General features: G+C 38.1%; 1 protein-coding gene across 1 annotated transcript in view; it reads left to right on the top strand.

Annotated features, from left to right (window-relative positions):
• The window catches only part of MEI1 (meiotic double-stranded break formation protein 1), a 52,568-nt gene that overhangs the window by 6,602 nt on the left and 31,824 nt on the right, over nucleotides 1–14,142 (top strand). The window contains exons 4-10 of the mRNA XM_067468504.1: nucleotides 1,988–2,104; nucleotides 3,812–3,911; nucleotides 5,330–5,464; nucleotides 6,293–6,407; nucleotides 11,349–11,440; nucleotides 12,438–12,579; nucleotides 12,903–13,014. Of these exons, the coding sequence (XP_067324605.1) occupies nucleotides 1,988–2,104; nucleotides 3,812–3,911; nucleotides 5,330–5,464; nucleotides 6,293–6,407; nucleotides 11,349–11,440; nucleotides 12,438–12,579; nucleotides 12,903–13,014 (813 nt within the window). The remainder of the gene's footprint in view (nucleotides 1–1,987; nucleotides 2,105–3,811; nucleotides 3,912–5,329; nucleotides 5,465–6,292; nucleotides 6,408–11,348; nucleotides 11,441–12,437; nucleotides 12,580–12,902; nucleotides 13,015–14,142) is intronic.

Here is a 14,142-nt window from a genome sequence, read left to right as displayed (position 1 = left end):
TACTTCATTTGTATACCGCTCTCTCTCAGCCCGTAGGCGACTCAGAGCGGTTTACAACCAAATCAGTATACAAAGTGCACAACATTAGCATTTAAAACAGTAACCATGGCAACTACATCAATATAACAAAACATCAATACATCAATATAACATCAATACATCCATATAACTAGTATTTATTTAATATAGTTATACAGTAGTTATACAGTAGACTCATGTGTAGAAGTATTTAACTATCATGGCCTGTAACTTACATACTATTTTCTGTGATGTTTCCCATCTTTCCCCTCTTTTTAAATAGTTTAATTGAGTTAATTTTCCTCTTTTTTGATAACAAAGTAAAACTTATTTATACTAACATTTCTAATGCAGTGTATATGCCAGTATAAGTTATGCTGGATCCAACAGATGCTAATGTAGACAGATATGATGCCCCTTGCTTGGATGAGATAGGAGCAAAGCTCCTAATAACAGGAGAGTCATGTTTACATACAGTACATCTCTAGTATTCTGTTTACCTGGTCACCAAATGGATGCCCCAGGCAGCTAATAAGCAGGACCCGGACACCATAGAACCTCCCACTTGTTTTTCATTGTAGCTGGTATTCAGAGATATATTATTCTCTAATAATGAAGGTAATATGAACTTGCCAGGAGCAATCACCACTGATAGCCTTATCCTTCATGACTATATAAAGCTGTGTGACTCAGTAGCTGTCATTTTGTTTTGTGGCAGTGAATTCCAGCTTGATGCCAGTTCTAGTTTTAGTGCTTTGAGAGATGGAGAAACCTCTCTCATATATACTCTCTCCATATACATAATGTATTAAGCTTCCTCAGTCCCCAATTTAGCAGTTTTAAACATTGAAATCTTTCTTTGTGGAGAATGGCTGTAATTCTCTGATTATTTTGGTTCTCATCTGCACCTTTTCCCACTCTACAATTTGGTCATTAATACCAAAAGCAAGAGAACCTGTAATATTAAAATACCTAACTGACCACCTCTCGGCCTATGAGCCCTCGAGGACTTTGAGATCTTCCGGGGAGGCCCTGCTCTCGATTCCACCTGCCTCACAAGCACGGCTGGTGGGGACGAGAGATAGGGCCTTCTCGGTGGTGGCTCCTCAGCTGTGGAACACCCTTCCCGTGGACATCAGGCTAGCCCCCTCCCTGCTAATATTCCGCAGCAAGCTAAAGACCTGGCTATTTAAGAAGGTATTTGATCAATAGTGCAATGACTGGCAATTGACCATAGGAATAGAACACCGGAAATGAGATCGGATTGTGGCTTGACGATGAGACAATTCGGAATGTAGTAATAAATTTGTTAAGATGTTTTTATGATTATGATGAATTGTACACTGTTTTGCGCTGTGCTCTGTAGATTGCACTTGTTTTTTTGTCATGTTGTACACCGCAATGAGTCGCCCTTGGGGGCTGAGAATTGCGGTATATAAGCGCAGTAAATAAATAAAATAAATAAATATTTGCATTTTATAGGTGGAAGGATGAATGCACCTTTTTGAAACTCCTATAAATAATGTTTTTGGGATACTTCCCTCTGTTTCTTACCTCATTAATTTAGATTTGTTTCTAAATCTCCATGCAGTCATGCCGGCCACATGACCTTGGAGGTGTCTATGGACAACGCCGGCTCTTCGGTTTAGAAATGGAGATGAGCACCACACCCCAGAGTCAGACATGACTGGACCTAATGTCAGGGGACAACCTTTACCTTTTCTTTACCTTTTCTATTGTGAGTGCTCACATCTTACTCTCAAAACATCTGTATTTTACCAAGCATTAGGAGACGAAAGCTGTATTTCTTTTTGAATTTCATAGTACTGTTGTGAGCAAACTACCAAATTTTGTAGGTAACAGGATATATTGCAAAGTTTTTTTTATTTTTCTATTTTTCTTCTTTGGGAATTAGTTTTGCTGGGCTCAGATGATGCTAGGATGGATTTATTTTTTTGCTTGCTTGCAGAGTTCCTGTTTGAGTGTCTCTTCTGCATGAGTGAAATTCTCATCTGGTCAATTTATTGCTGCTTACTGCTCCTGACTGAGGAACAGCTTTTCTTTTCCAAGTGCTACACTGTCTATGGTAAATCTCCACTTTTCATAGCCTGACAGAATTGCTGTTATATTATTCAGTCCCTGAACAGTAGTTGTTTTCTCTGAAATTGCCACCTTATGTTCATTCACTTTTTACAGAGGGTGCTTCCAGTAAAGGATTTTATGCGGTAATCTCCTGGCATTATTCATAGAATTTGTGGAGGAAGAACAAGACGTTGTTTTCCACTTGCAATTGTTCTATGTTTTCCCACGGATTTGACTATCTTGTTATTTCCCAATAAAACCATTTTTAATCCCCCCCCCCTCCCCTGGATAATTGTGTAACTCCAATATTTGAATTGTTCTCGTGAGACTTTGCTATTTTATAGCTTCATCTCAGATCAAGTTCACAGTTGTGCAGTTAATCACTTCAGCTTTTCCCCGTACACAAATACAGTCTCTCCAAACACATAAAATATTTATAAAAAATAAAGATGTGTTCAGCAATTTCCAGCCTTTTCCTATTTATTCTGCAAGGGGGACATGCACTAGTGATTGTCAAACCTTGTTTTGGGCTGCAAGGGCATGCAAATCATGCAAATCTGACATTGGAAGTCTTGGCAGCAGTAAGGAAATGCTTAATCAACCAGAGAAATACATGTGAGTTCCATGATTTACCTGTAAAACTTAAAAAATAAAGTGAACAGGGCCAACATGGGAAGATATGGCTTTGCAACTAGGGAGCCTCTGACTGCTTGCTGGAAGTGAAATGGAAATTAGCTTGGACATGGGAAGTATATTTCACCAATTGTCCATGTCTGAGTAGACAGATGCCTAATTCTGTCACTGCATGAGCTCCTTTTCTGAACATAATTGACTGTGGCACCTACCGGACCCACTGAAACTTTAAAACAGTGTATTCTAGTTTGATCACCCCAGATTCTATTATATTTCCCAGTAGCCCAACATTTTATGTTGCCAAATTTACGAGTCGTGATTTAGAGCCTATTGTGACTGAAGTTAAAAGCATTTTCTGTACAGCTAATTTGTTGGGTCCTGATCAGCATGGGTGGGGGATTAGTTACGCTGCCATTTAATTATTAAGTTTCGCTTCCTTGTTTTGTTTGAAGTCTTTAATTACTGTTTTTTCTTCACCACTTTAGGTGCCTTTTATTTTAATAGCCAAATTGCTCCCTTTTTGTTAAAAAAGGTTGAAAGTAACACAAAATTAAAGTCCTGCTCCTCCCCAGACCCATCATGAGGAACAGGGTCTGAATAATTAAGGGCATTCACCCCAAACTTCCTTGTTCTGCTAACCAGAAAGCAATAAATAAATTGGGCTTCATTGCCAAGGAGGAAATGATACCTTAACATGGTAAGGGAACTTCTGCCAGAGATTTAGTAAATAAAGCAGGAACATTTTGGCCATTTGCTAGATGATATGGTATCACGTTTTAGCTATTACATAGTACTAAGTGTTACCAACATTTAAATTTTTGCTTCTAGTTAATTCTGGAAAAGCAGTACCTCAGCAAAATGTAAGCATTGTATTGTTGAAGTACTCATCATTTGATTTTTCCCCCTTCTATCAGAGTTCTGTAATAGGATTTTTTATTCTTAGATACTATTTTATGTCACTTTCCAGGACTACCTTCAAAATGCGATTATTTCTATATTGCCCTGTATATGGATCTTCATTATCCATAATGGGTTTTCATATATTTGTTACAAAATTTCATTTCAGTTTTTATTCTAGGGATTGAACCTATTTTAAGGAGCCTGAAGGAAATCTTGCTTCTTAATAATACAGAATTACAAAAGCAGGGACTTCTGCTGTTCACTGAAGTTTTGAAAAAGTAAGAGACTTTAGTTTTTAATCTAAAAAATCAAGGTAGTTGAAGAAATTTGTGATAAAACAAGCATGAAGGCCAGAGGTTTGAGAGGAAAAGGGTTTGTTCAGGAGATAAATTTCATTTCTCATCTATGTTTGGTATTAAAAATGCACCTTGGTTAACTGTTGTTTCCATTTGCTCTCCACGTCAAAGGGGCAGTTTGTGAAATTGGTTCATGCAAATACTTAAATGCTACTATTGTTGTGCTGGCATCGAATTGTGCCTCTTGTAAGCCGCCCTGAGTCCCCCCTCGGTGGTTGAGAAGGGTGGGGTAGAAGTGCGAGAAATAAATAAATAAATAAATAAATACTATCTTGAACGTTTTGGAAATGAAGAGTTCAGCTCTGCAAGGAAAGTTTCTTACCTCATTTAAGCAATGAAGCAACTGAATTAGAGGTGGAAATCATGTGCCCTCCAAAGGTTTAGTTAGACTGCACTTTCCACCAGCCCTTTCCAATGTATACAATATTGAGGAATGTTAGAAGTTGCAGTCTAATAACAAATTGTGGAGGCTGCATGATTTCATCACTGAGCAGATCTTGGGCTCTTATGTAGATCCTAGTTAGATCCTAGATACCATCCTCAGTGTGAAATGTGCAACGGATATGACAATATTGCTGTAATTGTCTGATTAACTGCAAAATATATATATATATAGTGTGTGTGTAGATTTCACTCACATCCATGTGCTCAGTTATATGTATATGTAGCTGTAGTACTTACTTTTTTTGGAACACCACATTTTTGCTTATTAAAAATATGTAGGTTCTGACATGGGTGTTGACACGAGAGTGCTATACATATGTGTACTGCCACAGAACTCATATTCTGTAGCAGTCTATGGACACTTTCACATGTTATACAGTGGCTGTTTGGCATTATGCACATAATTGTTAGAGAATCATATGTTTTATATGATGGCACAGCTCAAAACACTTACGTAATAATTATATATATGTGTGTGTGTGTGTGTGTGTGTGTGTATGTATATATGTGTATGTGTGTGAGTGTGTGTGTATATGTATATGTGTGTGTGTGTATATATATATGATTTTGCTAATGTTATAAGTAACTATGTACAAGCACTGTAGATTCGTAATCCATCTGTTTGGATTCTAAAGTATACTGAAACAGCACTTAATGAAATCAGTAGACATACAGTTGGCCAGCTGATTAGTAATGAAGGTCATCATGCTGTTCATGTATGGCATATTTCACTTACCAGAGTTGATTCTTAATAGTGTCATTTCAGGTGACAAACAATGGCAGGGTCCTGATGTGATTATAATTTGTCATGTTGATATGCTGATATTCAGAGTGAGCTAGATGTGGTCTTTTCTATAGGAGGCTATTTAAATATTTTAAATATTTCTTCTCTTCAGGCAGCCGGTAGAAATAAAACTATTTGCAAATAATGCTGCCTTTAGAGATGCCATTAATGTTCTTCTGGAAGCTGTAAATTCTCCAGTTCTTGAAGTTGCAGGTGAAGCTATGAAAGCCGTAGCTGCAATTCTGAGGTAGGCAATGAAGATTTGATGACCTTTGGAGTATGTTACAGATGCACAAAAATTATTCATTTTATTGTGCTAAGGGATCTTGTAGCACCTTTGAGACTAACTTGGAGAAAGAAGTTCATACCGATCTAGACTAACACGATTATGTCTTTAAATTCTGGCATTCCTTTCATTGCACTTCTGCTTTGTTATCATTCAACAGCCATTGGCGGTTTCTTTATATTAGTATAATATCTCATATGTTATCCAAGTCTCAGTCATCACAACAAGTATTTATCCATAGTCTCATTGCTTTAGCACTAAGGTCTGTTGGGACAGGAGATAAATAGAGCAGAGGACATAAATATTGAGAAAATGGGGAGGGGTAAGGAATTTAAAACTTAGATTTATTTTCTTTTTATATATTCACTTTTCTGGTAGAAACAAAATAATTTGTAATACTGTGGAAAGAAAAGGAGAATAGGCCAAAAAATCATGTGGTTTGAAAGGTGTTGTTTGGATTATTTTTTAAAGCATGAAGTGCAGTAACATATATTGCCATTGTATAGTAACAGTGGATTGCTTTAGGAACACTACAACCTACTATGAGAATGATTTAATTTTTTAAATTAAGTAGTGTTTCAAGCTTTGGGTAAATGATGTGTAGAGCACACAGTGTCTAGCATCAATGTGCTCCTTTTATTATTGATACTTCAGGATTTGGATGGTTTTATTGGAAAACCTTCGGAGTGGCCTGATGGTCAATGTCCAGGTTACTGTCACTCTTTTTCCCCATTTTTTTGGCTTAATGTCTTCTTACACACAGTTTGTTTATTGCACTTTTAATCACAGAAGGGATCATGTAAATTTGCCACCAATAGAATATGGAGAACTACAGAAGTTGGTTGAAGGTGTACTGAAACGCTGCAATGATCTGTCACTGGCACCTTTTAATAGGAGATTCATGGTTAGTAACTCACTGTTCTTCATTCTGATTGGATTGAAGTGCTGGGTTCTCTCTCTCTCTCTCTCTCTCTCTGATTCATTAAAAACATGTTGATCTTTTGGAAATGTTGGACCTAGTGGGAAGTGGGCATTAGGACTTAGTCTTTCCTCTGATCATTCACTCTCATCATTAATGGCCACCCTCAGCTGTGGTGTAGCAATATTTCTAGCAAGAAACTCTCCTTTAATAGTTGAGAATTGATTCAGGACAAATAAAACAGCTATGTAATATTGTTGTTATTTGATATTAAGTTGGCTGACAACCCTATGAATGAGAGACCTCTAAAATACCAACAACCCTGATCGGCTCTTGAAAAGGGCAGTGGCTTCCTTGATTGAATCTGTTCACCTGTAATATGGCTTTCTGTTTTCCTAATGGCCTCCAGTTTAGCAGATGACATCTCATGATATTTCTGAAGTATGAAAGCCTAAGTTTAATCATCTTGGCATCTACTGAGTGTTCATGCTTGATTTGCTCTAGGGACCATTTGTTTGTCATTTTGGCAGTTCATAGTGTCCATAAAATTCTCCTTCAGTATCATATTTCAAAAGTTTATCTTCTTGTCAGATTTTGTTGCTGTCCAGGTTTTACAACCAGAAAAGAAATTGGAAGTATGATAGAAAGGAAGCTTAGCAATTCCAATATAGTATCATTTTTTAATCATTTTGTAATTGAGAAAGGTGACTGAAATGGTGTTTCATGGTTGAATTATATAATAATTACAGATTTCAAACCACATATTATCTCTGATTATATAACAGTAACAGGGCATGGGTTAAACTGAAATTGAAGTTGGAGCTCTTGATATTATTTCATTATTATTTCAAAAATTAAGCAACAAAATGCTAAACAAGGTAAGAACCCATAATTCTAATGAACATATTTAAAATCTGCAATAACTAATTGAAGACATGCTCAAAAATATTGGTTCTTTACCTCTCCCTCATTTGTCCTTTTGTGTAACACCTACAATTTGACCATGAACATCTAATGACTCTGTTCCAGAGCTGGAAAACTAAAAGCTTATGTAAGATGACAGAAGATTGTTTTATTATCAGAAGCTGATGTATTTAAGTGGAATATTTAAATACCAGATGACAAAATGCTATTCTAAATTGGTTCCAAATCCAACAAACACTATCTTATGTAATTAATTACTCAAATAAACAGGTTTCTATTGGTCAGTCATGAAACTGTAAGAAGAAATAGCTTGATTACTCATTCAAGTGATTATGAACTCACAGATACGAGAGTCAGCTTTGGGATCCTCTGCTCTTGCACAGACCAACTTTGGAAAAATCCAGAGATAGATCTTTGGTGGAAGGACCATGTTCCCCTGTACCACCCATGCACAGTTTGGTTCCTGCTCAAACCTCCTCAGTTCTATGTTTGTTAGAGTGGCTAGTGACCAAAGCAGCTAAATATTAGACAGAGGGGAGACAGGTAGGTTGTGTGAGTTTACAGGTGAAGTAGAATTTCTGGCTTGAACATCAAGTCTCTAATGTTTTAAGAAAGTCAGTGGCTGAACCCAAATAGCTGCTTGACAGATGGTTTGTGTGGGGACGTGAGCCAAGAATGCAAATACAGCCCTAGTGGAATAAGAACAGATAGAAGAGGGCTTTGGCTTCCTGACAGTCTGGTAGGCAGATGGTAGCAGACACCCACTTAGAATTCCACAGTGAGGAAGCTTGGCAACCTTGCTTATGAGTTCCATAACAAGCAAAAGATGAGAGTTTCCGAATTATCTTGTCCAATTGATGTAGAATACGAGTGAATGCCTGATATCCATAGTGTTCCAAGAATGTTCATCATCAGTTGCCGGCTTGTAAAGATGGTCAGATGTGAGAGTTGCTGAAACAAATGAAAGGACAAAATTCCTTTTGAAAGGAAAGTGACATTTGTGAAAAGACTAACATTATCCTTGTGAAACTGAAGAAATGGGAAGTTCACAAACAAACTGACCTACTCACTTGCCCTCTTAGCAGAGCTGATAGCAAAAAGGAACACAGTTTTCCAAGCAAAGAGTCACAAATCACAGGAGGCAAGTGATTCAAAAATACATCTTTCATTGGGAGAGAACTAACCACAAATCCTAGGCTGTAGCAATGGGAAGTTGATAAGGGAAGAATTCACAAAGCCCTTGAAAAGTTTAACCAACGGGTGCATGAACTAAGGATAGTTTTTAAAGAATATATAATGTTTATTGATAAAATATAAGAAATAAGTAGGAATAGATAGAGTAGATATTTTTATCAGCTTTTTCCATTGTCATCCAATACAAAAAAGTTTACTATGATGTTAAAAAAATGATAAAAAGAAAAAGCATTACTTATCTAAAAAAGAATAGAAAAGAGAGTATATAGAGTATGTAGAAATATAGAAGACAGAAAAGTTAAGAAATAGAAAACAGAAAGCCCCATCGAACACTTCCTGCCCTAACATTGCTGTCTTCTTCATAATCAAAATATCTGTTTTGTCTTGTATCTTCTTACTTTTGGTAGATCAACTTTTCAGAATTCCTAGGTTATCATTGGGGATTCTGCTATTCTTGTCACTAACTCTTCTCCTTTTCTGCTTTCATATTAATCTTACGTATCTATAATAGTGATTATCTCTTAATATCATGTAATACCCCATGTTTTTATTTTCTTCTTTTGAAAGGTCAATAAAAGGCTGTCACTAAATATTACAAATTATTTATAACCAAAACCAGATTATTACAGTATAACATTTCTTCATATTTGGGAGGGTCTTGTGACTGTATTAGCCTAGCCAATTAGTCAATTTTGCTAGATCCATGATTTTTATAATCCATAAATCTTGAATGGGAATTGCTTCTTGTTTCTAGTTATCACAAATAATGAAAAACGCTTCTCTTGTTTGGAGAATTTAATCCATTTACGGTATATCTAAAGAAAGTATCTTTAGGTTCCTATTCTTGTGATAGTAAATGATCATCCAGTTCTTCATTATGTGGAGTGGTCTGTTGCTGTTGTTGGCCATCTTCCTTATCCAGGGTCTGTAGATGTCATTATTTCTTGCTACCTTGAGTGTTCTCTTTCCTCTCAATCTCAGAGTATTCTCTTTGCAAATACTCCAACCTTTGGAGTTGAGCTGAGTCTCTTTGGAGATCCACTTGGACTTCCTTTTGTGTCTCTTCAAGTTATTTTTATTTCCTGTTTTTGCTATTTCTCTGGCTTCAAAATACCATTCCTTGTGCCTGCCATCTGTTGAATATCTTTCTTCATATCTTGTTGACCCTTTTCTAAGTATTTCTCACAAGAAGGATAGTCTTGAAGCTAAAGATAAGCTGAATGATCAGCAGCTCCTTCGGCTATGCCCTGAAATAACATCCATGAAAGGATTGACTACTCAGCATGCTTACCAAATGTAAGAGACTTCTTCTGAGCAGGTTGAAGAGACATTAACTATTCCTGCTGTTGTGGATTTAAGAAAAGAAAGGTATCTGCTCTTAAGGTCATTGAAGTTAGCTGAGAAGAGAGCCAGCAACAGGTAACACCTGTGAATTTAGGGTTTAAGGGACTGAAGATTGTTACCTGGTTGGTAGCTGCAACGTCAGTGCTTGACCCAAGACTCTTGATCTCTTGTGCTCCCTGAAACTTGGAATACCATTGGATATCAGCTTTGGACTTTGTCTCAACCTCGTGTCTTGGACATTTCTGGTAATTGGCTCTTGACCCTGGAACAGACATTTGGATTTCACTCTTATGTATTTCTGTGATTGTTTGGTATTTCTTGGACTTATTGGCTCGACTCGGACTATTTATGATCTACTTATATTTGGAGGTTGAAGCTTTGACAGTAATTAAGGATAGGAACTGAAGAATGTGGTTAATGGAAATCTAGTAACAGTCCATATGAATATCACTCAACGGAGAGGAAGTGCTTTCACTTGCAGCAATATGACTTCCTGGCTGACTATTTATTTGCAGAGAAAAGGATGGTGAATGACTCTGGGATAATATCCTCCAAGATGGGGGGAGGCAATGATATGATGTTGAATTTGATCCTTGGTTTAGCTTAGGAGATCCTAGCAAAGCCAAAGTCTGTGAAAGCAACGAGACAGGTCCAGGAATATAGTGAACCATGATTAATGAGGTCATCAGGGTGTCATGACCTTTACCAGGACACTGGTGATGAGTGGAAAAGGAGGAAAAGTGTAAAGAGGAGGACTATACTAGTTGAAACATATCTCCTAGATAGATGAGGAGGGCCCAAATGAAATAGCAATTCCCACTTATGAGACTGAGTTTGTGATGTACTGAGAACGTGGACCAGAATTTTTTTTCTTCACTGGAAGGTAAACTGAGAGGAGAATGATGTCCTTCAGAATGCACCAATCCTAGAACTTCATAGTGAGATCCAGATGAGTCTGGCAGTGGGTGTCCCCTGCTTGTTCTGACAAAAGAACTAAAGTGTTCTCTGTTGTGACCTGAACATGACGTTTGACAGGAATTCGAAGACTGTGAAAGCTTTGATCCACTACAGGCAGATTTGAGAAGTTGGTGTGATTCCTTTTGTCTTGATGAGACCAAGTACATCTGACAGTAGGATTTTGTATGTGAGTTCCTCAACAGTGTGGCGGCATGTCCATTATTACCATTCTCATAGGAAAATAGAAGACTTACAAGAAGATTTGATAGAAATGTCCATTACATTAGTAGAAGAAAAGTGGTCTTGAGACCTCCAAACTGGAATCATAATAGTTCCTAACAGTAGTAAAGAAGTAGTAGGTAGAAAATATAAATTAATTGTGCAAATGATCAAAATTATTTCAAAATGAATACATTTTGAATAGAACTGTTAATCTAGACACAAAATTTTCATGGACTGACACAAAAGATATTTAACATAGCTATTCTCTTGTCTCAATATTCATAGGGTCAGCTGCGGGGCAGACATCAGAACAAAGCAATTTCACAGCAGGGGCAGTTTCTGCAGAGTGCCTTAGAAAGCTTCAGAAATGCTTGTAGGTGAGAAAGATTTTTGCTCATCCTTTTTGACCTTTTGGAGCACTTAGAAGGCTTCCTGCAGAGTTTGTTCACGTTTGTCTGGGTTTGTAGTACAAATGAACTAACCATCCATCTGCACTTGAGTATCTTGCTCAAAGAGGCATGTGTGACTGCGTTTATGAGTGCAATAGCTGTTCACTTGACTTTTAAAATATGCTTATGTGAGATCAGAGGCATGCATTTCTGATATGTATTTATAATTTATGTAATACTAAAATATGTAATTTTCTCAGTGCAATGTCATAACCATCCATGTGAGATTGAATTTTAATGGCTGGCAGGGCATGTATCAAATAACAGTAAAAGTACATTTATAGTATATACTCCTAGTTTAAAGACACAGTTAACATAGCAGGTATGGAAATGGGGGGGGGGGTTCTAATAAGAGGGGTCAAACACTAGGGGAGCACTAGAGGGGAGGGACACATTACAAATCCAGCAGCACCTTAGCTGCAAGAGGTTGCTCCATCCACTCTGCCCTATGGGGTTGATCATCATCCATCGAATTTTAAGCTCCGCAGTGCAGAACCTAGCAACACTGTAAGTTATTGTAGTGCTAGAGTCCAAGAGCCATAGGGTAGTATAAACGTTTCCAGTGCACCCTGGATATTTAAGAAGACATGGTGTAATGAGAGTAGTTCGAGATTCAGCTGAAATATACAAGCCTAATGTATACTTAGAGCTCTGACACTTTCATCTTAACATGCAAAGTCTGGGATAGAATAACTATGGTTCTGGTCTACCCTCTCTTCACTTACATAGGAAACAAATTTTGAAAACTGGGAGATGGAAACTATTTAAGGCCATTGCATTATATGACTGAAAATAAGTTAAAGCTTTGTCTTCCATATTCTAATTTAACAATCCAGGTGCATCAGAGACCTTTCAAATTAATTGGTGCTAGAGAATGATCATGTACTACAACTTTTATTTAAGCTTTGTGTATCTTTTTTTCTAGGTTAGCTGTAGAATGCCAGAATGATCCTGTGGCTCAGGAGAATGCTTTCACTGCTCCCAATTCTGAGAAAAAGGATACACTGAAAAGCTTTTCTGAGTTTCTAATGAGGATGTCTGACTCTCTTTGCATTCCCATAGTGATGGTAGGGCTGTTTTTCACTATCCCTGTAATAAAGTGGGTTGTGTCTACTTATAGTAAAGCAAGGAATTTCTTATGGTCGCAATAGTCTGTGGCTAGTACAGAAGATTTAATCTCTGACTTCGTCAAAAGAAATTGTGATATACTGTAGTTTAAGTAGTAGAGATGAATCATGGTTCATCTTGATCCTTGTTAAGCTTTTTACAAAACTTTTGACTTGGAGTCATAGACTTGTTAGGCCAATTTAAAAAATTCTTAATTCATCTTTGGAACTCATATTTCTTTCTGCAACGGGAACAGCATTCTTGTTTCTTTTCTTTTCTGCAGAAATATTCTGAAAGAGCTGTCCGTCCAGCTCTTATGGAAGTCTTCATTTCAACCCTCTGCATCCTATTCAATATTATGCCACATATTTGTAAGAACTTCTCCATTAAATTAGGTAAGAAGGAATTTTATCTAAACTGCTTTCACATGAATATGACTAAGCTGTAGAATGTATGTCTGCTCAGTAGTAATAAGACAGGAAGTTTGGCAATCACAGTAAAGACAAGATCTCTTTAAGAGGAGATAATCTTTTATGTTTCTTCTACTGTCAGCTGCAGGCAGAACTACAATTCACTTTTCATGTGGAGGATTGAAAGATAACTAATTCAACGAATTCGTTTCAACTGATTGAAAGATTAAAAGTGCTAAATATTATTTATTTATTATTTATTATTTATTTATTTCTTGCACTTATTGACCGCCACTCTCAGCCCTAGGGGCGACTCGTGGCGGTGAACAACAACATAGAAAGACAGTGTACAGAAAATCACGACAATACATACCAAACTACTACTACATAACATATACTTATGCTAAAAATCCGCTTCGTCCAATCCTGGGGTCATAGTCAATTTCGTAGTCATAGTCCATTCCAGATTCGTTCCAATGATACACTCAGTTGAAGGCCTGCTCGAAGAGCCATGTTTTCAGGCTCCTACGAAAGGCCATCAAGGAGGGCGCCTGTCTAACTTCAGCAGGGAGGGTGTTCCACAACCGGGGGGCCACCACCGAGAAGGCCCGCTCTCTCGTCCCCGCCAGACGTGCCTGTGAGGCAGGCAGGACCGAGAGAAGGGCCTCCCCGGATGATCTCAAGGTCCTCGTGGGCTCGTAGGCCGAGATGCGGTCTGCAAGGTATTTTGGGCCGGAACCGTTTAGGGCTTTGTAGGATAACACCAGCACCTTAAATTGGGCCCGGTAGCAAATCGGCAGCCAGTGGAGCTGGGACAGCAGGGGCGTTGTATGCTCTCTGCGCCCTGCTCCTGTTAACAACATGGCTGCCGCGCGTTGGACTAGCTGAAGCTTCCGGGCCGTCTTCAAGGGCAGCCCCACGTAGAGAGCGTTGCAGTAGTCGAGGCGGGATGTGACCAAAGCGTGTACCACCGTGGCCAAGTCAGACTTCCCAAGATACGGGCGCAGCTGGCGCACGAGCCTAAGCTGTGCAAATGCTCCCCTGGTCACCGCTGAAACCTGGGGTTCCAGGCTCAGCGATGAGTCCAGGGTCACACCCAAGCTGCGAACCTGC

The sequence above is a fragment of the Anolis sagrei genome, chromosome 5 (genome assembly GCF_037176765.1).
Source record: "Anolis sagrei isolate rAnoSag1 chromosome 5, rAnoSag1.mat, whole genome shotgun sequence".
NCBI lineage: Eukaryota > Metazoa > Chordata > Lepidosauria > Squamata > Dactyloidae > Anolis > Anolis sagrei.
This window is presented reverse-complemented; position numbering and strand designations above follow the sequence as displayed.